This window comes from Tribolium castaneum, chromosome 1 (genome assembly GCF_031307605.1).
Source record: "Tribolium castaneum strain GA2 chromosome 1, icTriCast1.1, whole genome shotgun sequence".
Classification (NCBI taxonomy): domain Eukaryota; kingdom Metazoa; phylum Arthropoda; class Insecta; order Coleoptera; family Tenebrionidae; genus Tribolium; species Tribolium castaneum.
In genome coordinates, this window is record NC_087394.1 from 37,023,050 (window position 1) to 37,049,011 (window position 25,962).

General features: G+C 32.2%; 1 protein-coding gene and 1 long non-coding RNA gene across 4 annotated transcripts in view; one reads left to right on the forward strand and one right to left on the reverse strand.

The window, feature by feature from the left end:
- Positions 1-25,962, reverse strand: part of LOC107397453 (uncharacterized) — an 88,236-nt gene that overhangs the window by 12,246 nt on the left and 50,028 nt on the right. The window lies entirely within an intron of this gene.
- acj6 (abnormal chemosensory jump 6) lies at positions 1,849-25,302 on the forward strand. Of its 2 annotated transcripts, XM_015977499.2 has the most exons (5): positions 1,849-2,213; positions 12,058-12,111; positions 14,623-14,679; positions 17,836-18,009; positions 23,434-25,302. In XM_015977499.2, the coding sequence occupies exons 1-5, from the start codon at positions 2,064-2,066 to the stop codon at positions 24,166-24,168; spliced, it is 1,170 nt and encodes a 389-aa protein (XP_015832985.1). In that variant the 5' UTR covers positions 1,849-2,063; the 3' UTR covers positions 24,169-25,302. The 2 variants fall into 2 exon arrangements, with proteins under 2 accessions (XP_015832985.1, XP_008190544.1); XM_008192322.3 differs by lacking the exon at positions 12,058-12,111.

A 25,962-nucleotide genomic window follows, 5' to 3' on the forward strand; every position in this document is an offset into this window, starting at 1 on the left:
GATTTTTAGCGAATTTATTAAAATGTGTGTTATTTTAATTTTGCCCGGCGCATCCACCAAATACTATTTTTCAATCTTTATTACAACAAAGTTTAAAATTGAACTATTTTCAGATTGATATTTGACGTTTCTGATTTATGTCAAATTTATCCAGTCTTACCAACTGTCAAGCAGATACCGCAGACTATTTTAATAATACAATTTATTGATCGCACGGTATTTAATTCAGAATAAAATTACCAGCAAAGTTCACTGCCATCCATCATTAGTCTGATTTTTCATTTTTCTGTAAATACGCTCATTTCTTTTAGTTATTTTGTGTGGAAGCAGTAACAAAACACTAAAACCTCGAATAAAATATTTAATTATTTCAAATATCTTCACACATTGTAACAAAATTAATTAAATTAAATATGACAAGATTGTAGAAATTATTTTCATAATATTCAACCCTAGTTTTGTCACCAAATACTCAATGTATAATTAGTTCTTATAACATCTAAAAAAAGTCGGAATGTCTTTCTCAAGATGGACAAACGACAGTTCTAACAAAATGTCCTTTATTATCGTATTGTCTTAAAATTAGAATCATTATGTTGCCTATAATTAGCAAATAAATATCACTTTGTGATAAGCCAGAAACTAAACTGTTAGGCAAAATGACTCAAAAAAAAGTAAAAACATATTAAATTATAACAAAAGTGGTGCTATTTTTGTCTTTTTCAAATGTTCAAACACTTTTTCAAGGCAATAAGCTTTGCTTTTCCGAGTATTTCACGTGTTTTTTCACCAAATTTTCAAATGGATTCAAAAGTTTCCGAAGTTAACTGTCGATGATTTTAAGCTAAATTCCCAGTTTTTACAAAATTGTGCCAAAAAAAAATTGGAAAAATTGGATCCCTGTGCCAATTTCGAGTGTTTTGGTGTAATTTTCAGTCAAAAATGCAATTATTTCAACAAATTTCTTCACAAATTAACCCAATTTTTGTGCTATCGTATTAAAAAGTGCCTCTTGAACGGCTTATAAATTAGCATTTAAAAATAAAGGGCATTATTTTAATTTTATTTAGCAGAGATGGTCAGAGCAAAACATTGATTATTATTACATAAAGTGTTAATCTAGGCAATAAATTATCATAAGTTCACAGTAGATCTTGATCTAGATTCAACTTTTAGTTAAATGATTGCTGGATGCTGATTTCAAAACTGCCAACATATGCCAAACATCTTTAAATCTACAATTCTATTATTTTTCCTTGCTTTCTTTGACAAGATTTGTTTTAATTAATTCAATTTTTCTCGATGTCATTTTTTAAGTTGAATGTAGTTATTGGTCATTTTTTAAATAAAAAGTTGATGAATATTTTTGTTTTTCGTTATTTGTGCTGATTTTCCCACCGCAGAATCCCGCTTTGGAGCCCAAAAAGCCAACTTTTCCATTTTCCCTGTTAAAATCACCTCCAGCAAATCCCTGACGGCCCCTTCATCCTCTGCCCGTTCGATGATTGGGGTGACCTTCCGTCCTATTAATGTGCGTGTTAAATATTTACGGCTTTTTATCCACTTGTCACCCTCGTTGGTTTTTGTTTTGATTAATGTGTATTTCGCAAGTGTATTTTTTCACTCTTTCACAAAAAAAATCCGAGAGAAACAAAGCAATTCGTTCCTGTGTTCCTCCTCATCAAAAAGCGTTTATGACCCCTTTTGATTACAATTCGAAAAATCCATATCCCATCAAAATGCCACTAATTTGTTCGAGGCGAATGCGGCCTCAGATCGAGAAGTAGGGGCGGGCGTCGGGACGCCGCCGCGTCGGCGCACTTTCGGCGCCCCTAAGCACCGGAGGACTCCAATGGCAGACGACGGCAGTTCGCTTTCAGTCAGCCCTTGAATGTGGGGTGAATAAATTCCGAGTGTGTTTTGAAAATTTGCAAAGTTGGCACAATGATGGCGCACTCGCCCGGAGCCGCGAAACGATAATCCGGGTGATGGACGATTCCGGGCGCGAAAGCATGCTCAAGGACTGCTAGTTTATTGTTTACGGTTTTTACGATTTGACTGTGATGTATTCGCCTGATAAAATGATGGGGTCCAAAGGACCCACCGGACTGCACGGACCCATCACCTCTACCGGAGCCTGCTTTGCGGGCAGATACTCGCCAACCTACCGGAGTCCGGAGCCCATGGCGAGGAGGTGTATGCCCAATCCGTCGGTAAGTTTACATCATTTATTATTAACTCTATTGACACGACTGTTTATATGAATATTGAAGCAAAGTGTGTGTTAAGTAGCACAGAAAGCGTGCAAACACCAAGAAATCACTCACAGATCTAGAGAATTTCTCGAAAACAACTCACTAATCACTACTTAAAAATAAATAAAGTAGCTAAAACATTTTGGTCCCTTTTTGTATCAAACAATCAAAAATGTGAACAATTTGTTAATAGTTTTTATTACCAAGAATATCATTAACCATTATATTCGAAAATATGATGTACAAAGTGCGCTCCAACTGAATAAAAAAATTCAACCAAAAGCTAAATAAAAAAAAACATTTAAATAATTGTTGAAGAAATATTCTTAGAATAAAAAATTAAAAAATCGTTTCTATTATTCTCACAATTCTAAAGTTTAAAAAGTTTTTACGTCTTCACTACAACATTAAAAAATCGAACCCTCATTGATGGTAAATTTCAATTCTTTTATTTCAAATTGTAAATATGCCAATATGCCTTCATTGGTGCTAGATCTTCATTAAAATATTTAACATTATATAACTTTTCCAAATATGTACAAATTAAAAACGTTTAAAAATGATTGTTCATCAAGTCACCTATGAAATTTGAACGTAATGTCCCCGCTTAATCTAAATCGTAAATAACAAATTCCCCAAAATGATGCAAAAAGCTTTAAATCCAAAAACAAAAAATACGCAATAACAAAAATGACAAAACTATATAACACAAACCAAAACAAACCCTATACTTGAGAGACACTACAATAGTCATTTGAACGAAGCGGCACATTAAATTTCAATTTCATAGTCGACTTGATGACCAAGCATTTTTGAACACACTGTAGAAAAAAGCTCTAATAGAATCTAATTAAATAGGTAAAAAATTCAACCAAAAAAGAAATTGAAAAAAACATTTAAATAATTGTTGAAAAAACATTTGTAGAATAAAAAATAAGAAACATTTTTAATATTCTGACACTTCTAAAGTTTAAAAGATTCTTTAAGTCTACATACAAATAGATTCTTCTAGATATGCCTTCATTAAATTTTAACCTAGATAATTAAACTTAGATAAATGAATTAGATTAACCAAAATAAAACTTCTCTAACATATTTTTAACGTTTAATTGTCATTTTAAGTAAATATGTATATTTATCCGTAGATTTCACAATTATGACAACTTCTATAACTAAATGCTATAGGTAAAAGTTGTATTTTTCCGTCATGGTTCTACTTTTGCACCTAAGCATTTCAATTTTTACTAATACACTACACATTTTTACCAATCTACCTGATAGTAAAACAAATAAGGAGTCGTTTACTATTTATAAAAAAAATATTAAAATCATGTAACAAAAAATACAGAGAATAGAGAGAATTTTGAAAAACTGAGGGTTTTTTGGTGAAATAGCATAAGCGCCAAAATAATGGTCATAATCTTAAAAATGTAACAAAAAAAGTATTTAAAAAACCTTTCTCAATTTTTATCAGTTTATCTGAAAAAGTACGTTTGTAGATAAAATAGTATATGTTATTCGAAGTAAAAGTCAGTTTATGTGTGGCTCAGCTAAATTATTTGACTTACTACGTTCAGAAAAATAAATGTTCAGCTTCGCCACATAAAATATCACATATAATATAAGGTGACGCAAAAATAGAGCTTAAAAGAAAATAATAAGTTCTTAAAAATATTTTCAAACTTTGTATTATCAAAAATTTTTAAAATCTATTGGTTCTGAATATTGTGTAACTTAATATATTTTTTTCTTTATTATAATTATAACATAAGATCAAAAATGTACTCCATTAGAGCAAGCCTTGGAAGTGAAGTGTAACCTTAGCCACATCTTCTGTTGTGTAAAATCATCATAAAAAATTGTTAAAATGTGGCTAAAGTAGACATAGCTGCTCTAAAACAGCATATTTTCGATCTCATGTTATATTTTGCATTTTAAATTGTAGAAATTTCGTTTTTTGTTGAGTGGCCAAGTATTTATTTGCCGTTTAATTTTAGCTTGGAAATAATTCCTCCTAAACTTTATTAAAGGGATGACCATCCCACGCGTACACCAAACAGATGTTTCAGGTTAGATATCGTCCATAAATAATTATAGGGGCGTTCATTTTTTAACTATTAAGTTGTTGACATTAAATAATTTATTCAAAATACAGTGTAACACAATTCATTTTTTTCTTCCAAACGTTAGTTTTCATGAAACAATTCGTTTCAATTATTCACGAGCGTAAAATAACTTTACATTTGTCGAGAATAGTTGAGTTATCTATAATTTCATTTAAAAATTCATTTCAGACACTAATTAAGAACACTGATGTAAATAAAATGTTACGTGTTATTGTCATAAATATTCAATATTGTGTCCGTGAGTGAATATAAAAGCTCGGGAGTATCTTATCTAATAAAAAATTCTATAGCTTATGAAGTCAAACCTTTTTTGACAACGTAAAACTTTACAGAAGGTGAAAAATGCTTGAGCCAACTTTTACAAAGAAACAACGGAACGGAATTATGCAAAATTAAATGATAAGTAAAAGAATGTGATTTCTTGGCAACACTTTTTCAAATAATTTCTGTGTGAATAACTTTAGGTTAAAGCTTTGCGGCAGCACGTTAGTTGTTCTTTCAAGAAGCCGTAGAGTTCAATAATAAAACTAAAGTGAAGTGCGTTCAATCCCCGATTCCCAGTTTTATTGAGTCGATCTGCGGTTTGAAAGCTCACCACTTGTGCAGCAAAATTGGCTCGTAGCACGAGTGCGAGGAGCAAAAAAGGACACGTTAACGACACACAATACCGTTAAAATTCGAGCTTAATAATCAATTCGAAAGCTCACTAATAGGTGGAGCTTTTTTACAGCGGGGTAATTCCCCGTAATAAATTAACGCCCTAATCCCAATAAACAGTGAAGATAACAGGCTCATCGGAATAATTCCCCATGTTTACGATCTCTTCTTCTTTAACTTATTATGCCCCACTAAGTGCGTGCTCACCCCACGCTCTCGGATCGAGAGGGGCATTATTTCAAATGGAATTAAATTGTAAATTTCAAGTTTTTAAGTGCTTGGGAGTATTTTATTGTTCTTCAGACGCCGATAAATTAACAAGTTTTTGCATCATCGGCCCGATGCTAAATTGGCCTCAAATTACAAAGGGAACGTTCAGAGCGTTTCTTTTATTTTTACGTTACTTATAATTTGAGATAACAACAATGATAAATTGTCAATACGACGCACGCAAAACATATCGACAGCTAATATTACGGTTGGAAACCTAGGAATATTTCCAGCACACAAAGCTACAACACTGTGTTTAACCCGAAATGAACAAGTTGGTTAATTTTTAATTATTTGATTACTACATAGGTTTCACAGCTTTTTCGCCCATTTTTATAATTAAAATATGGAACAATTTGTCCAGTTCTGAAACGACAATCTTCAAAGTACAGTCAAAATTCCTAAAATAGATATTTTTTCTATTTAAAACCTCAAATTTTTTTTAAAATACCAAGAAAAGCTATAGAAACTACGATTAATGTTAAAAAAAAAGTAAAAACGTCTTCCTCGGAGAAGGTGAATTATCTGACACGACACCCTAATAGTTGGCATTATAACATAGGATCGAAAATATACTGAAATAGAGCAAGCCTTGAAAGTAACTTTAGCGACATCAGCATAAGACAACATAACTTCAAAAGTGCAGCTGTAAATAAATGGCAAAAATGTGGCTAAAGTTTCGCAGACACAGCTTGCTCTAATTCAGTATATTTTTGATCTCATGTTACATTCAGTCAAATTCTTTGTAATTAAAAAATATATATCGTACAAGTACTTTAATTTTTGCTAATTTTAATTACGTCATGGTGTAACTAATATTTTTTGTCAATGGTTGTTACTAATGTAGAGAAAAAATGTACAGTGTGATTCTTTTATCTTACACGAGTTAACTTGTATACTGGTTTAAAGTAAGCTTAATTTTTGATATGTATGTTGTTATTTAATGTAATACGGGTTACCAGTTTTTTTACCTAAAAGAATTATTTAGTTTATAGACGTTTCGGCATGATATTATGCCATCATCATTAGCAAAAATGTTAAGAAAATCAATTTTGTAAAGAAAACTGTTTCATAAGAAAAATAGCTAATAATTGCAAGCTTTATGTCAAACATTAAACTGTCGGGTTTAGTTAATTAATGATGTAAAAAATTTTGGAGCCCAAAATTATTTTTTAATTGAAACACTTGTAATCTAAACACCTAGATACCAAATTACTCTCTCCTTTAATTTTCAATTTTTGAACATGGTCAATTTTACATAATATAAAGTAATAAAAATAGACATTTGATTTCGTCATAGCTCTTACCACCAACACAAACGAGTTTCCAATCGATCAGTCAATATACCTACTACATAGAAAAAAAACTATAAACAGTTTCATTTAGATAAAAATTATTAGGTAAAAAAGCAAAGAAAAAAAGTGGCAAAATAAAAACTTAATTGCAAAACAAAAAATGATTTTGATCTGATCTGCTATTGGCCATAATCATACAAAAATATAAAATTAGGTTTAAAGCTAGATTTTAATGAAAAAAATTGTAACTTCTGTTTTAAATTGTTATAAACATATTTATTCAAACTTATGTATTTAAAAAACTTTTGTTGTTTTTGTTTTTGATTATGTATTATTATTATTACTATTATTATCTTTTACTTTTCTTCACTATTATTAAGAATATAATATGAGATCGAAAATGTATTAAATTAGAGCAAACCTTAAAAAAGGAGTGCAACTTTAAGCACAACTTATGCTGTGTAAAATCAGCACAAGACAGCATAACCTACAAAGTGCGGCCGTATAAATAAACGGCTAAAATGTGCTAAAGACACAGTTTGCTCTAAGTCAGTACACTTTTGGTCTCATGTTGTTATTTAATCATGTTTATTTTTGTTACGTATTTTCTCTTTGCATTTATTCTAGTTTTAGTTATTTTTGGATTTATGTTCTGTTATTATTATTATCAAAATATTCGAAACTAAGGTACAGTTTTACCTAAACTGCCAACACAAAAATTTGAAGTTCCAATTTATAGCAAGCTTTACGTGGTTTTGAGCATAAGTTTTTGGTGATTTCGGCGCTTTATCTAATCCGTTTATGTATAAGAAGTTTTGTGACAATGCCAAGTGAGACATGTTTGTCAACAACCGCGGTAGACGATGCATCATTGATGGCCCATCTGAGCGTCGCGATCGTACACTCATGCATTACTTACCAGATCTAGTTAGCTGAGCTTCCGGTGGAGCTTTCGCGCCAAAAGCTCAACATTTCAATAACAAAACGTCTCTCGACTTACGAGATAAATTTACGAGGATGTTGAGCAAGACACGTAAAAATTACCGTCGAAACATTTCAACTTATAGTTATTGGTCATGTTCGGGGAGCGATAGTTGGAGCAACTACTCGGCCGGAATTCACCAGGACTAGTAAATTCACGAGAGAATCCCCGAGGATCAATAAATTGTGGCTAGCAAGAGGCCACTAAAGTTGTTAAATGAATTTATGGCTACTCGATGTCAGACAGTGGTCATTACTGAATTTATAGACCGAAATTTATTTTTATATAGATTAATTCAACCGTTCGTTCCTTTGAAAATGTCTTTGACGACTGTTGATTTTTTTTCGTCCGTAATTGAATTAATTATTTAGGGCGTACGCCTATTTTACGAACGGAGAAACTCGGCATCGATTTGTTAATTACTGCACTACTTTACTAATAAACGGTTTTTTAAGCTGGAATTATGAAATTAAAGATACATCCAACGAACGGAATAATGAACGGTTAATGCTATGCTATAATTACAAATTGCAATTGAATCCAGTCATTTGCATTTCATTACATTTCTTTTTACTCAAGTTACATACGTGCTGACAGCATGCCGTACACGATAATTAACTAAATGTTACCATTAACTATTCACAACCAACTTGCAAGTTGAAATAATTTTCGTCCGATGTTATTATTTTACAATAAGAAAGCGATTAAATATTAAGACGCCGCGATCGATTCTATTTTAAAGTCAAAGATATTTTTTTCCTCCAAGCTTGCTTGTGCAAAATATCCACATTTCATGCCCGATAGTAAAATAAAACCGTAGCGTGAGTTCTAATAGCAGTAGGCCATGAGGGTTTAAGTGACGTATAATCAGGTGGCAGCACTTGTGGCTTTTCCCACGCTGCTCCCGTATTACCAACCTATTATTAATATATTGTTAACGGATGATAATTATTTTCTCCAATGTAGTTATTTCAGCGGGCTAATTTTAGTGTATGTGCGATAAAATTATTTTCGGGGGTGGTAATGCACATGTGTGCAATTTTATGGGTGGAAGCAATGGCGCTCATCTTTTTTTCTAACATATTATTGCATATAAAACAAATTACTGTTGTTGGGACTAAGTGCGTTTAAAATATAAAACAGGATTAATTATGTCGTACAATAGACTTGACATTTAAATATCAACAGAATCTACAAACTTGTTTCCGTTACCAACTTAAACATTCGTTGCTGATCACCCTGTACATTCACTTAATCAAAAGCTTTTGTAATTATTCAGTGGCGTGTCTAATATCTAATCGTTGTGAATTATAGCCTCACTCCAAAATTATCAGATTAATTATTTCACAACTACTGTAATTGAGTTTTTAAATTGCTTAATTTTACTTTTATTATTAATTAAAACTTGAAAACGATTAAACGAATCTTTTTGGTTTTGTTGACACTTTTGCACTAGAATAAAACCATAGCTTTACAATAAAGAAAAAAATTATTATTATTTTCTTATCTCTGGCACAGTCAGTATTTGTGTAAAAAAATTAAAAAACTACTATAAAGTCCAGCTATAAATTTATCAGATTGGTAGGCCTATAGTTTTTTAGTGTACCGGTTGGCAGTACTAATTCAGTTTCATAATTTGATACTTGGCACAAGCTTCTAATCTTATTCTGTAAAAACTGTCAATTCTAACAAATTTCTCACTAGAAATTACTAAAAACAATGGCGCTTGTTTAAAGACCGACTTACACAGACCGAATATAAAACATTTACACTAGAAAGTGGTTTTTAAGAAACATTTTTTTCCCAGTTCTTATTGTTTTATTTAGCATTTTTATAAATTTTATTAGTCCAATAATTACACAAAACGATTAAAATAACGCAATTTAAAAATGGTGGATGCGCCGGGTATCTATTTTTCAAGTTGTAATAATGTAACGATTCCTAATAAACCTAAATAAATATAAAAGCAAAAAGCATTGTCGCCTGATTTTGTTGGACTTGATTTAATAAAAATATGAAGTAATTATTTTGCTACACTTGTATTATTCGGATTGGTTCCAGTTGGTTGCCCTTGTGGTTCCATCCACGTGGGTGCGTCCGTACGATTAATTAAAATAAATGACGTCGCAGTGCAAGCAAACCTCTCAGCTCGTATTTTTCTGATGACAAATAACGCAAATATCAATCAAGTAAATTCGTGGGAAATTCGAGTGAAACAGAGAGAGAAACGATAGGGTAAAGTGAAGACCACGACTGAAATATGAGTAATTGATAATCGATATAGGACGAGTTGTTCGAGGAGGTGTCATTATACCAACCGTTCAAACATTATTACCCTCCCGTACAAGTCCTCTAATAACAGTTCTTCGGCCCTCGAGTTTTCAGTTTTGTTCCCCTGTTGTTATTTTAGCCACACATGTAATAAAATTTCCGAAAGTTGGATATGTCGATAAACTAGTGTTTTTACAGTTGAGGTGACGTTTTAAACTTAAACATACAAGTTTTGCAATGGTTTAAAAATTCATATGATTGCTACAAACTGTACACTAATCGGATTAATGCAAAATTAAATTTTCATAACTGTAAAAATGTATTCATGTTTTGATTGCCTTTTTTAATCGCAAACCGCAAACAAAATTGTAATTTAACTTTAATGCAATATTTTTGTCTAGTTTTACTCCAAATTTCTAGCACGTATTCGATTCAGTTGATACCAAAAGTAAAACAAACATTGCACCTAATACGATGATAAAAATATGTAAATGCTAAACTTTTCCCATTTCTGAGCTTTACTTCAATGCATACAAATTAGTAACTAACAAAAAAAATTAGTGAGTGCATAGAAATGACAGCGTAATTTAAATGACATAAAAGATGGTTTAGTAGCAACAGCTAAATGTGATATTGTAAAATGCATGTAGGTATATTTGCTAACTAAATGGAGCGGAAGTGTAAACCATCTGTCACCTATGAATTGAGATTCACGACGTTTCCGACCTGTGCATTTCTTGGCTAAAGCTACAATTTGCAAGTAAATTAAACTAAATATCGAGCAACCTACTGTCGTCTTAAACGATTCTGACTCGCTTCGTATTTACAACAACAGCTCAAGTAATTAAAAAAATTGTAAAAAAAATAAAAATAGAGAAAATGGTGGATGCGCCGGGCAATCAAAAAAGTTATGGTATTATTATGGTAAAATACCGTTAGAATGTGTTTCAAAAAACAAGACCAAATAAAGTACAAAATATTCTACTAAAAACACCAGTCAGAAATGAATAAAAGAATATAAAAACATATTTTTTTTGGGAGAATTATTATTAGCAATACTGTTTTTGCTGATTGTCCAAATTGTCAAAGCAAGAAAATGGATAAATTCGTGTTAAATTTGAAATGCATGACTTGTAAAATAATTGCGTTAAAACAGTGCTTTCTTTTGAATAATGCATGTCGATTGTTAAACGCCCAGTTTTCGATAATGGTTTAAAATTCGTACTCGCCTCTGTATTCACATTACTTGTCATTAATAATGGACGCTTACAAAACGTCGTGTCAACGTGGAATCACTGTAATTCCACTATTTATACCCTCCGCGTATCCGCTCAATAAAAATAAGGTTACGTAATAATTCGCGTGATGTAACCGTTCCGTAGATGGCGACACGCACACTAATGAAATATCAGGTAATTAGCTCTAATACAATAATGGCCATATGTTAATAATCCGGTGGTTGTACCGCCACGCTGATGACATGATACACTTTTTATTCGACTCTTCATTAATCAGAGATTTTTATATACAACGAAAATATTTAGATTTAATTGAAAGTTGCAGAAAAATATATACAGGTGGTCTCGAGTTAATGAATCTTTTATTACATGAGTGTATCCGGAAATACGTTTAAAGCGTACAAAGAACGCTAATGAATGAAAACAAGAGGGTGAATAATGAGATCGTTCGAGCATAACATAACCTGACATATGGCTGCATCACCACTATCCAGATTTATATCATCCCCATATAGTCACCCCATATGTTTATAGAGCCACCTGTATACTGTTATAGTGTGAGCAGGTAGTTCCCCCTTGTATTAAAAATTGATTAAGGGGAAATACTGATGTTTCAATCCGTTCGAAAAATTGAAAATTGTTTCTTCAAGCACTTGGAATAAAAATAACATTAAACGAGCTTTGTTGAAATAGCAAGATATCGACTTGTTGACATTGCGTAGAGAACTGTTTGTTAAAAGTAGGCTAAGCAAACGTCGTTTCTGCATGAATTATTTTTGAAGCCAATATGCAATTTTATAAACTATTTTTTGTACACAATTTGTACCTATTTGCAAAAACAATCACTTTACACAATTTGCAAATTGGTATAAATTCAATGTTTGGGGCAAACTTGTTGTTGCTTTAACGTTATGTTTGAAATTTTTATTTAAAAACTTAATTTTTCTTTCTTTTACATTACAGCAAAACAACTTTGTGCCAGACCTGAAGGTATTTTCTTCAGACTTCCATTCTAAAGTGAGTGAAACTTTTTTATTTTTTTAATCCCTAATCGAAGTAACCTATGAATGTGAAATTAAGTTGGCAACATAAAATAAATAGTTGCCACCTTAATTCTAAATCAGATTTTTTCCGGTGTACAGAGTGTTCGAAATTTTTTTACATACAGCATGTTCTAAAATTCTGTCCGGCTTTGGTCAAGGCCAACATCATAAATATTTCATGTCGTGTGTATAATAATAAATCGTATCCGCTGTCTGCATAATAAATTCGTCATATCCAAGTGTGCAATTACCGAATATTTGTCATGGATATAGCGATGCACCGCGTCTTTGTAGTAAAACGTCGTCTCTCAATTGGTATCATACATCAAAAGGCGTGCAACAATAACAAATGTATTTCATAAAAATTTAGATCAAGATATTCAACTGAAATCACAGATAGTAAAACTGTGCCATAAAAGCTTGTCCCGCCCCTTTCGTGCCTCAAGCCAATCATCTAGCAAGCTTTATCGATCGCTACGTCACTTCCTCACCCACTCTGGCCGCCATTTTACCCCTACTACTCGTAACCCCCACCACCAGCGTGTGCTCTACAATGTAGATGTTTATACAGATTGAAGCTTTTTTGTCCTCTACGGGAACAGGTGAATATCGACGCTGCTCTACGACTGCTAGATATTGCCTGTTTTTGTCAAACGAATAAAATTTTACATCGGTGGAGAGAGCTGATTTGATGATGTTTGCATTACATCGATTGACGATTGATCATAAAAGAACGGCTTCAACATAAGTGTTATCAACAGATTTCAAGCTATAAAAGATAGATGCAGTTTTTGGTTACTACTACATTCGGTTAAAAGTTGCCAAAATAGTAACTATTAATCACTTAATTAATCACACAATTTTCAAAACAAACTGTATACTCATCTACAATTAAATTTAATCTATGTCAAAAATACAAACATAAGCTATATTATTTCTGGTTAATTTAACCCTCCTTTAGAATTAATAAAAATAAATAAATAATTGATTAAAGATTGATAATAATTGTAATTATTATACGTTAAACAGGTATAAAGGCGAAAAGTATTTTTTACTGAAAGTTATGACAAAGCGGTTAAAACATAGTTATGGTTATAGTTATTTAATTTCCAAGTTAGCTAACTGTAAAATTTTAAACAATAATTTCAACAGACTTGACCTTGAATGTCAATAACAATTTGAAGCCACTTTTATAGTTTATACTCTCTTTGAAGCATTATTATATCATTTTATAGCAAATAATGCAGAAAAAATCCATAATATGTTAATGTAAACAGATAAAAACTATAAATTTTACGTCTTTTTGCGAAAAATTCTTAAGAAACAACAGTCTGCTCTCTTTTATTTTAATTTCCATACTTGTTAACCAAATTTGAAATTTTAAACAGCAGACCATTTTTTTCTTTTATATAGTTTCCACATTTGTTATCTTTTTAGGTTCTTATAATTTTTCAGTAGATTTATAACAATTTAAAGCAATCTTTATATTCTTTTGTAAGCATTACTGTACAAGAATATGATAATTGTATACGTTAATTAATATAATTAAACAGAATTCAGTACTTGCTATTAAATACTTTGTATTTTTCTCTATGCATGTGGTGTATTCAAGAATTTTTCTACAATTCCCTATAATTTAATAATTATTATAAAGAAGAATCACATAGCTAGAGGAACAAGCTAATATTTTCTTATTTTACAAATTCTTTGTAAAATTACGTAAATTGCAGTAAAAACAAACTAAAACAAAACAACCTAATTTTTTGTTTTTGTTATAGTTTAATAAAAACAAAAAAAAACTTGATTTTTTGTCTAAAAACGTGTTTAAATTCTCAGAACTTGCACAAAAAATGTCATTTTTGATATATATCTATAATTTATTGGCTTACTTCTTAAGAAATTTTGCGCACTAATAAAGTTTTTGCTTAATATACACTTAGAAAAGGTAATCAAATTTGCTAATAATGCTTATAATCAACAGAAAAATGAGACAGTGTGTGAAACAGATGCGCTTTATTTTGTTTTCTTCAAGAAGTAAGTTAAAAAAAACCTATCCTCGTCTGCAATTAATTCCGGCGTTCCGTTTGAAGAAAATTCGCATTAAGTGAAGATTTTCAATGCCTTTCTGCATAATTTTCGCAATTTCATAACAATTAGCACTGTGTTAAAGCCGACTTTAAAGAGAATTCTTAAGTGGGGTAGTAGCCTTTGCTAGTTACATTTTATCGCAACCCCTTAGATTTTAATTGAGCACATGAATCAGTAATATGTTTCTCACGTTGTTTTCTCGTCCAGCAATCTATACCAAATAAATATAAGTGCACTTGTCGTGTAATTCAATAATTCGAATCAAGTGATTAAAGGAGTGTTTTCGACACGTGCATGTAATTTCTGGTGCGTTGTTGGGGTTAGGGTGCGGGTGAAAACTTTTACATGCGATATTCACGAGAGATTAAACATGCATTATATCATGTGTGTGTTTCAGAGTCGGATATTGGAAGATGCCTCCATTATGTGCAACTCATGGTCGCCAAGACATAACGTAAGTTTTTTTGTGTTTGTTAGAGATAATAAATTTTGGAGCGAATTAGAGCGCAGCTGAAAATAGATGAAGAGTTAGAACAAGAAAGACAAGCGATAATCATTGTAATTCCATTGCTGCTCACTGGGGTTGATGCAGGAGATTTATCATGGGTTGAGACCCATTTAGAGGTTGCAGTGTACACACCCCATTTATCTCACCGAGCGGAATTATAGCCGCCTGTTAAGCCCTTCGCTCTCACTCGGCCAACTCAAAAAATTACTAAATAATTTTGCGTTAAAAATTAATAATTAATAATTAAACGAAAGTAACTGAAAGCAAGTGAAGAATTATTTTGGCACACTAAAAAAATAATTTTTTGATTTTTCTCTTAATAAAAATATTATGCAGAGTGGAGTCTCCTAAAAGTATTTTTTACATCAACTGTTATGTACACATTTTTTTTAATTGAATTTATTTTAACTTTCTTAGAAATTAAAATTATTCTACAATGTGTTCATAAATGCTTGTTCATCAAATTTACTATGGAATTCAAATTCCTCCAAATGACTATTGTCGTTCTTCTGTCAAATCTTTGAATTACCTTTTTACTCATTTTTTTTAGCATTTTCCGGCAAAGTTGTTGTGTATTTTTTAGTTTTTTGTTTAGTATTCTGACAGATCTGTCACTTTGACGGCATTCACAATTTAAATTAAGTGTCACAATACGTTCAAATGTCATAGGTGACTTGACGAACAACCATTTTTGAACATATTGTATAAAGTAAGACAGAACAAACAGCTTCAAAAATGTTAATTGTGAAAATTTTAATTAGTCGAGTACACTTCCGTTTGGCTTTTTGTTGGCAAACCTCGCCGATATTTTGACAGTGCAGTAACAGTTCGGCAACATGTGACTTATGACCTGACAACATAAGTGAAATTTTACGTTTTATTTCCAGCAAAAGTGACACGCTTTCTGACGGAATATCCATATAAAAGCGTTGGATCTGAAACTGACTATCAAGCAGCGACTTTTATTTCAGTCAATCCATACGAAACGACTTTGTATTTCATTCCATCAAAAAAATACGCATTTCAACTCAACATTATCGATCGATCGCTGCTTGCCGATATATAACTTTTCAAATTCGAGCTAATCGTTGTTGTTAGTTTAAACGTATTTTCTTATAGTTGTGTATTAAGAAACGCTAAATCAATCTAATGAATTCCAATTTTGATTATGGGCATTGTTATTATTATGAACCCGTTCGTTCCATCAAGAACCATTAAGCCGAGACGAGGTTGGTTATTAAGGCAATAAGTATAATCCAAGAAGGGATTCCTGTGTGTAGAGGAAAGTAAGTTGTCTGTACTGTTCGCATTACCGTCAAATATAAAGCTTAAAATTTCGAAATTCGCTTGCTTGGGGTGGAAGGGAGTCGCGGAAGTATAAAAACAGCAGAGGGCTGCGTAAGTTAGTTCTTACAACTCATTTATTATTCAAAGCGGCCCCACTTGTTAGAGAACGGCTCGCGACTTCCCCTCGAAAAGCTTTACTTCTCGTTTCCGGTACAATACTGCCACATCCGGCCAAGCTTTATTAAGTGCACACTAATTGATTACACGGACAAATATTACACCACTTTCAAAATATTTCCACAATCAAGTACCAAATTATACCGTTATTTCACTTTATTTTTTTCTGATACTCTAAACCCTAAATTTGTCAGTAGCCACCCAAATTCTACTTTGAAGTAATAAGTTATTTTCATTCAAAAAAAAAAAAATAAAAACAGTAAGACTAAAATTATGTAGATGTAATAATGACTGAAAGAGTGATAAATTGAAAAAGTATAGATCAGCAAAATAAAAACTTTAGGAAATTGAAAAATTAAAATTATAAGAAACTGAAAAATTTAAGAAATAAATTTGAAATATGAAAAACAAAGAAACTAAAAAGCTGAAATACTGCGAATAAATTTGCAAACTGTGTGATTGGAACACCAAGAAACTATGAGACTGACAAAAAAACTTCAACGCTGAGAAAATAATACTTCAAAAAAACTAAAAAATATTGTGACTGAAATTCTGAAGAACTAAGCGTCTAAAAACTAAAAAACTAAAAAAACTCCACAATTAGAAGAGAGAAACACTAATAAATTAAAACATTATCTTCTGAATAGAAAATCAATACAATGAAAGACTGAAAAGCTAAAACACTTAAAAATAGAAATATAAAAAAACTAAAAAAAAACAGTATGACTAAAATTCTGTTGATGAAATGACTAACAGAGTAATAATTAAAAAATTATGAAACTGCAAAGTAAGAACATTAATAAGATAAAATAGTAAAACTACGAAAAACTAAAAAATTTATAAATTATTTTTTTTTTGTATATAACAGTAAAGATTTTTGTTTTAAATTTTTCAGTAAAGTGCAGTTGCAACAGAAATTCCATTTTTAAATAAAAGTAGTCAAAATTCAATAAATAAACAGATGGAAAAAAGTTAGGGATTCTAAAGATGATAATTTCTACTGGAGAAAATAAAAGCGATAGACCTCTAAACAATAAACACAAATGGTATTATTTTTAATGCTTTTGCAAATTTTCTTCTTCCTTTTAATATATTAACATATACATAGACGTCAATAAAAACTAGAAAATGTTTAAGTTGTAGTTTAAACAATCATTAAACTGTCGTTAATTGATCTTTACCTGAAAAGCAAAGCAAAGAATTTGATTTTTTTTTCTAAAAACTGTGATCAAAACAATGTGCTAAAGCCTTGGTGAAATCTCATAAGAGTCAATAAGAGTGTCGTCGCATCAACAGGTGAGAATTACGTTAAATAAATCAAACATAGAGCATAGCTTTTGAAAACGTTGTGCATAAATGTTTAATGCGTTAAAGAGCAGACGTATCACTTAAGTCCTTTATTTATAAAGCGCGCGTAATTCCTCAACCGGTGCAAAAGTTAGTGAAAAAATCATAAATAATTTACCATATCATTTTATCATAATTCCGACGCATAAATTTTCAAGTAGTCTGGCTTGAGTCGGGTTTACGTTGAGCTGAGCGCCGGCCTAATTCAATATTTACAACACGATTGCTTGTTGTGTCTTATGCGTGAGGCAGGCAGATTTTTAACTCGTGTTTACTTTCTCATTAACACAGGGCGATCTCTTTTCCGGACTGAATGACGGCCTCATAAGTCGAGCCGAAGCGCTCGCCGCCGTCGACATCAAACATCAGAGCTCGGGGGGACCTGGGGGACTTCCCCAGCTCAAACATGACATGATGTATCACCACAGCATGGGGGCGCCGCCGCCCGTCAGCAGGCCCCATCAGGTAACTATATTTATAATTACTAAATATTTTTTGATCGATTGTGACGCAAATTTCTGTTTTTTTTTCACGTTAATTGTCCGTTTCATCTTCACGAAATGGAACTCAACAACACTAAATTATTTCTTTGAACGTGCTTTTACTTAATTATTTATGCTGTCCTTTTAGTAGGAAACAAACACACCCCTTTGAAATGTCTTGCGATGACGAAATGTCCCGTACTTGGAAAAAACACACAACGCGTTAAAAATTCATTAACACGATTGAGAACTATTCCACTTTTCGGTTGGCTAAATTATATACATTAATTCAATGAAGAGAAAATCGGGATTGGAGGGTTCAAATCAGTTATTATTTTTTGTGTCGAAGCGTTCAAACGATAGCTATAATTAAGTGTTGGTTAGGTTTGTGTTTTATAAAAATTCACTACTTAATGAATTTCTAATATGAGCAGGAAGCTTGTACGACGAATATAAAATAATAATTACAAACTACTTGTTGCATGAACTAATTATTAGGATGCTCAATTGTGTACACAATTTAAAAAAAGAGCCAATTTATGCATTACAAAGGAAATAATTAATACGAATTGACCGCGTTTATTTCAGTTAAGGATGATAAAAATTTGCCAATTTCATTTCTCAAAATATGTATTATATTATTATATTATTTATATATTATTTTCGCAATTTATAGCTCTTCAGTTTAAAAACAACAAGAGTAAAACAAAAAATGATTAAGAAAAAAAAAATCATTTATGTCCCGGCGCATCCACCATTTTTAAAAGTAAATAAATAATAGATTTACCAACATTAAGAAAGAATGTAATAATTTCAGTCGACTGTAAGTAATTGTATTTAAATTAATTAAACTACAACAACTGTAATAAATAAAAAATAATTTTGATAAATGCTGGTAGTTTCCCTCAAGTTTCTTTAATGTAGATTCAAATCACCCAATATAAGTGATTTTTTCAAAATTTTGGAAAAAAATCTTCTATTATTTCTAAATACGTTTGTAAAAACGATTCTTAAATGATATTAAACCTAAAAAAATACTTTACACAAATTGTCACTAGATCCCAAAAAATAAAATAATAAACATATTATTTAATTGTTATTTAAATGTTAATTAAAATTAGTTCTTTATGTAACAAACGTCAAATTAATTGCAAATTACAATTTGATTACAATTAAATGTAAACTATACAACATTTTTTTAGATATAGTTAAAAAACTAACGTATTTTTTATAAAAAATTAAACACATTTCTTTAGTAAAAAGATTTTTGCAGCAATTCCTTCATTAATCGAAAATGTAAGAAACTGTAGAAAACTTCTGAAAAAACTTACAAAAATAGAGAAAAAATAGTGTATTTAACACCAAACGCTCTTTTCTTAATGATTATTGCTTTTTAAGACTGACCATAGACGTAACAAACTAATCCACAAAAATCTCTTTGGTGTTTCACAATATTGTAATTGCAATTAAATTTTAAATCGAGATTAACTTGACATTTGTCACTGCATTTTAATAGCAACTTAAAGTCCAATTAGTTAAATTCTGGATTAAATTTCGCGCCTTCTGTAAACCGAAGATATATGGACAGAAACAAACACCAAAAAATTCTAACACTAAAACAACGAGTTTAATTTGGTGTTTCACGCTTTGCCAATGCATCGATTCGGTTGTAATTCACTGAAAAATTGTATAAAAAAGCTTTGCGTTGGAAAAAAAAATCGTTCCGCGTGTGTGTAGTGCCCCAGTTGAATAAATAGCTCGAAACCGAACGAAATTGTCGTGTTTACTACAATATTTTATAGTCGTATTCCTCTGCGTCATGATTGCCCATAATTTCATGTGTGCATGCAATAAAAACGACACAATGTTCAGAATTTTATATATCTTGTTTGCTTTAGTTTTTGTATTATATTTATCATTTGGCGTGTTTGTCTTTTACAAAAATAATACTACAACAATGTCATTGTTTGATTGAAATGTGCGGTTTTGTGTTATTTGCTTGCCATCACAATAATAACAACACAGCGAATTTTTCCCCTCTTGTCCAAAAATGATGATTACATTTTTAAATTCCCCTTTTATGCGTCAAGTTCCTGTGTATCCATTTTTTTTATTTATACTGCATCTGACCCATTAAAGGGCGAAAGTATCAACCGACATATGTGGGGCTGGCTCTATCAGGCCAATTCTCGGAGGTGTGCTAAATTAGATCATGAAATTTCGGGATTATAGCAAAAAGTTGTATTAACATTCGGGGCGGGCGTTTCCATATTTACGAGACATTAGTTGTGGATTATACGGATCATTTTTACCCTCGGCGAGTCGTAAAACGGCTCAGGACGTCGTTAAATCGCTCCAAAACGTGATAAGTGTATTTAAAAATTTTGCCAACAACCACAAAGAGAAAATTTACATTTTTTTGTTCTATCTTGGTCGATTTTTTTCAATGATTGATTCGTCGTGTGTACATACCCTCGACAAAAAAACAAAACTTTCTAATCTAAAGCTATTATCTTCCCTAAAAGTCTGCAAAACAAAGAAACACAATGCGAATGGCTAAACAAATACTTGAAAAACAACAAACGCTAGCTAGTGTATAACATTTTGACAAACGACTGGCAAACATGGGACAAGTGCAGCCCCAGGCCGCACAAAACATTTCCCGGGGGTGTTGTGTAGGCGAGCCCCGAATGGGGGCAGAGCAGAGCAAAGCCCCGACCGTGTTCTACACGTCAAATGACCACTTTACACCAATGTGAGGCCTAATGATGAAATATGGCACTGTTGGGACACGTTGAATCATTGGAATTCGCAAAGGAAGAGGATAGATGGTCGCCAAACGCGCTTATCTATTGTTATGGCCTCGACTAAATGGAATCAAGTGACTTTTATGCCAGACCTTTACGATATTTTTAAGATAAATGGCTCGATTTTTACACGGGAATGCAGTTTGGGGTTTATACACAACATAAACAACACCGGAACATGATCTACTTTGAAAACTAAACCAATTTCTTCTTTTCGTTTCGTTTTCGAACATATGGACTTTTTGTGGACTTTTAACAACTTTTGTGGGTTGTTAAGACATAAAGAAGTCCATGAAAATATGCTGAAGTGAGTTTAAAAAAAAATTTTTTCATCACTTTGAAGTGTACTTAGGAAATTTAAGCAAAAAAATTGAAAATTTTAAATATCGTGAAAAGTCGGTATAATACAGAAAATAAGCCGCTGAATTCAATGGAACAAACCGCATTGCTCTACGACTTTTAGTTTTAGAGTTATGAATTTTTTTAATAAATAAAATTTTTCACTATAACAAATGGCTACCCTAAATTTAGGCAAAAAATTTTAAATTTTTAATTCTTGTGAAAAATCGATATAATATGTAAAATAAGCCGTAGAATTCAACCGAACAAACCGCAATGCTCTACGACTTTTAGTTTTTTTTTTATGTATTTTTTTAGTGAAAAACTTTGATCGCCTCTGTAGCCGGAACCGTTGCCCGAAGCGGCTCCGGGTTTCGTCGGAAAAATAGATAAAATGAAGCGCTATCAGATGGTATTTTGTTCGTTGCTCTAAGTCTTACAGTTTCCGAGAAAAACGCAAAAAAAGGTTTCCATTTTCACTTTTTTTCAATTTTCAATCGCCAATTACGGCGAAACTATTAAAGATATCGAAAAACGGAAAAATGGAAGATAACCGAAATAAGAAACTCTACAAAATGGAATAGAACTCAAGGCGATATCTCGCAAAAAATTTTTCAATTTTCAAACGCCGATTACAGCCAAACTAAAAGAGCTAGTAGAAAACGCTTTTTTAGATCGGAAAGAGCACATCAAAATCTATAAGATAAAATCGGTTTTATTCGATTCTGAAACACTTTTAAAACTGACCATTTTGTAGGGGAGGGTGTTAACTTTTTTTTAATTTTTTTTATTTTCTCATTTACGACTAAACTATTCTAAAAAGTGAAACTGTTTTGATCCATGCCTATGCAAAATGATCCGGGGAATCGACTGGCATCGAGAAAATTGCCAAATTCCCAATAGTTTTTTAGTTATGAATTTTTTAAAATTTTACCAATTTTTGCATTTAGCAGCAATTTGCTCGAAAACTATTAGTCGGAGAACAATAATCTTTTTTGAAAAAAATATATAATTTAAAGAGCTTTCCAAAGATAATACACTTCATAGGGTTATCTCTAATAGTTCCGGAGCTATTGCTCGACAAATGTTCCGGGTACCCAAAATCGACAAAAACTGCGACGAAAATTGAAAAAATCAAACATCATAAAATCGAACATTTGGACTTTTTGTGGACTTTTAACAACTTTAGTGGGTTGTTAAGACATGTAGATGTCCATAAAAATTTGCTGGAGTTAGTTAAAAAAAAAATTTTTTTTTCACCTCTTGAAGGTACTCAGGAAATTTGAGCAAAAAAATTGAAAATTTTAAATTGCGTGAAAAATTACTATAATAGAGAAAAAAAGCTGCTGAATCCAATGGAACAAACCGCACTACTCTACGACTTTTAGTTCTCGAGTTATAAATTTTTTTAATGAATAAAATTTTTCACTTATGACAAATGACTACCCTAAATTTAGGCAAAAAATTTAAAATTTTTAATTCTTGTGAAAAATTGATATAATATGTAAAATGAGCCGTAGAATTCAATCGAACAAACCGCATTGCTCTACGACTTTTAGTTTTTGAGTTATGAATTTTTTTAATGAATAAAATTTTTCACTATGACAAATGGCTACCCTAAATTTAGGCAAAAAATTTAAAATTTTTAATTCTTGTGAAAAATTGATACAATATGTAAAATGAGCCGTAGAATTCAATCGAACAAACCGCAATGCTCTACGACTTTTAGTTTTCGAGTTTTGAATTTTTTAGTGAAAAACTAAAAATGCCTTTGTAACCGGAACTATTTTGTCTAATTTCTAAAAAAAGGACAAATAATTTTATGCCCATTCTGATGCTTTTTTAGTTTCCGCTATTGATCTTATATAATAAGCCAAAATTGTTAACATTTTCAGTTTTCAACCGTCGATTACGGCTTTTGGAGGTACCAACTCAAAAATACCTCCATAGTAAATCATTTTAATCAGTCGTATTGCACTATAAAAAAACATATTTTACAATTTTTTTGTGTACCAAAGTTTGCAACACACGTCCACATTATCGATTAATTTAGGTGTCTCACATATTAGTCGAGAGCGCTTCTGTCCACTGATAATCAATCACATCATGGAAGTGATCACGAATGACGATCACTAAATATTTAATCCGGTGCGTGCTGATTGCTATTGGACACACGCATATCAAACCGCATACACATCTCTCATTATTTCCCCGTTCAATTACCGAAATCACAAAATTCGATAAAAAAAATTTCCTTACAGATGGGCCACATGGACGGCTTGGAGATGCTCGACCCCATCTCCACCTCCTCCATGACCACCCTCACCCCCATGTCGGAAACCTCCTCCCACATGCACTCGTACGGCATGAACCACGTCATGAACCACCACCACCACGGCGGCCCCGTCGCCCCACACCCCGGCCACCATGGCGGCCACCCAGGCGCCCACCACCCGGCCATGGCCGCCGCCGCCGCTGCCGCCGCCGTCGCCGGCCTGCACCCCGACGCCGACACCGACCCGCGCGAGCTGGAGGCCTTCGCCGAGCGCTTCAAACAACGCCGGATCAAGCTGGGGGTCACCCAGGCAGACGTGGGCAAAGCCCTCGCCAATTTGAAACTCCCAGGTGTGGGAGCGCTCTCCCAATCCACCATCTGCCGGTTCGAATCGCTCACCCTCTCCCACAACAACATGATCGCTCTGAAGCCGATCCTCCAGGCCTGGCTGGAGGAGGCCGAAGCCCAGGCCAAGAACAAGAGACGGGACCCGGACGCCCCCAGTGTACTACCAGCAGGTGAGAAAAAGCGCAAGAGGACGTCAATTGCAGCGCCGGAGAAGCGCAGTCTGGAGGCCTACTTCGCAGTGCAACCGCGACCTTCAGGTGAAAAGATTGCAGCAATTGCCGAAAAGTTGGATTTGAAGAAGAATGTGGTGCGAGTTTGGTTTTGTAATCAGAGGCAGAAGCAGAAACGGATGAAATTCGCGGCGCAACACTGACCGGATGTTAATTTCGGGTTTCCGGTGAATTAGTGGCTCAAAGCACTGTATATAGTAGACGACACTTGGTACCTAACTATTTGGGCGGAGAAAATCGCTGCTGGTTTACCACCCTTGTAACATACTTCATAGTACAATTTTTATACAAAGTTAATTCACGTCACTATCCCTAGGTCGTAGAGACTTACTGTAACTGTAAATAAGTCTAGTCAGCTCGCTGTATAGTTCAATGGACCATTATAGCACAAACAGTATTAAAAATGAAATTTTATCAGTATTTTGGTCTCGAGTGATATTTATTATTTGTTCGGATTACATCAAGGCCAACTGCGAACGCAACATCCAGACAAAAATGCAAATGTTGCGCTTTTGGCAGCCGGACTTGGTGTAGTTATTGAAAGTGCAATATATATTTTAGGCAATATTATTGTAAATATTTTTGTTACGTTACGAGACTTTGTTCCAATATAAGCAATAATATATAGACATCGGCTCACCCTTCAGATCCTTATTACAGGGTAAAAAACATATCACGATTTACAACAAATTACCTACATATCAATGAAAACTCATTTACTTTTAGTCGCATTTGTGTATAAATTATTCATCAAGACTTGCTTTCGATACACACGAGCAATAACCGAAATTATTATCATTTACAACGAATAGTTTATACACATTAATACGGCAGCTTAGATTTTTGTAAATAAATAAAGACATTTTTGTAAATATAGTCCATTCCAAAGAGTGTTAGAAACTTTTTAAATATATATAATAGAGTAAAACTAACTAATAAAATTCAAAGGTTTCGAAACAACTGAACGATTTTTAAATGATACTGTGAATAACCGCTTCCTATATCATTTATTTTATTCGATTGTATAAATATAGGTCTGAAAAATGGTCAAAGTTGTACTTTTTTATTGGTCCTATTGTAAAAACTTTCTATAGTTGAGTCATGTAATAACAGTACAGTCAATAAATCTTGGTGTTACACTAACATTCGTTTCATTTTTAATAATTTTCATTTCCTCCCACAAGACTTGTGTGAGCAAAGAACACATTTTTAACGACGGTACTTTTATTATTTCATTATTCATGTAAATATATATAATAAAAATACTATTACGTCTTTATGGAGATTTTATTACTGAACCAAACGGTAGGTATTAATAAAGCATGAACATCAGAAACCAATTTTTTAATAAATAAATCTCGGACAAATCCAGGACATTCAGTTTTAGAAAAGGGTTGAGCAAAATCATTATTTATCGCCACAACCCACACTAATTAAAAAATCAAGCGCAAAACGTGTCACATAAATAACACAACGTTCATACTTTTTTAATCTTTGGCGTGACCAGTAAACTACGCAAATTGCTACGTAACAATTTACATCATTTTTATCGAATTTGAATTCGCTCACAGTGGAAGAAACATCTCAAACTAAATTAAAAAAAAATTATAATCAACAATAAAAGATCAGTAGAGATGCTTATAAATTTTAAATCTTAAAAAAAATCACAAAATTATAATTATTAATAATTACAATAAACCATGTAATTGAATCATAAAGAAATCTGATTACTTTGTAACTGTAATTACTTTTTTTGTTAAATATCAGTCATTATTTAAATTATGTTATGAAAATTAGTGTTTGAAGTTTCGATAAAAAAAAATCAAATTTCATCCACAAGGGAATTAAACAGTGGTTTAAACTTTTATAAAATCTCTGTTTTTTAAAATGTGCATAAAATTTGCTATTTAAACTTTCGGCAAAATATTGAGAAACAT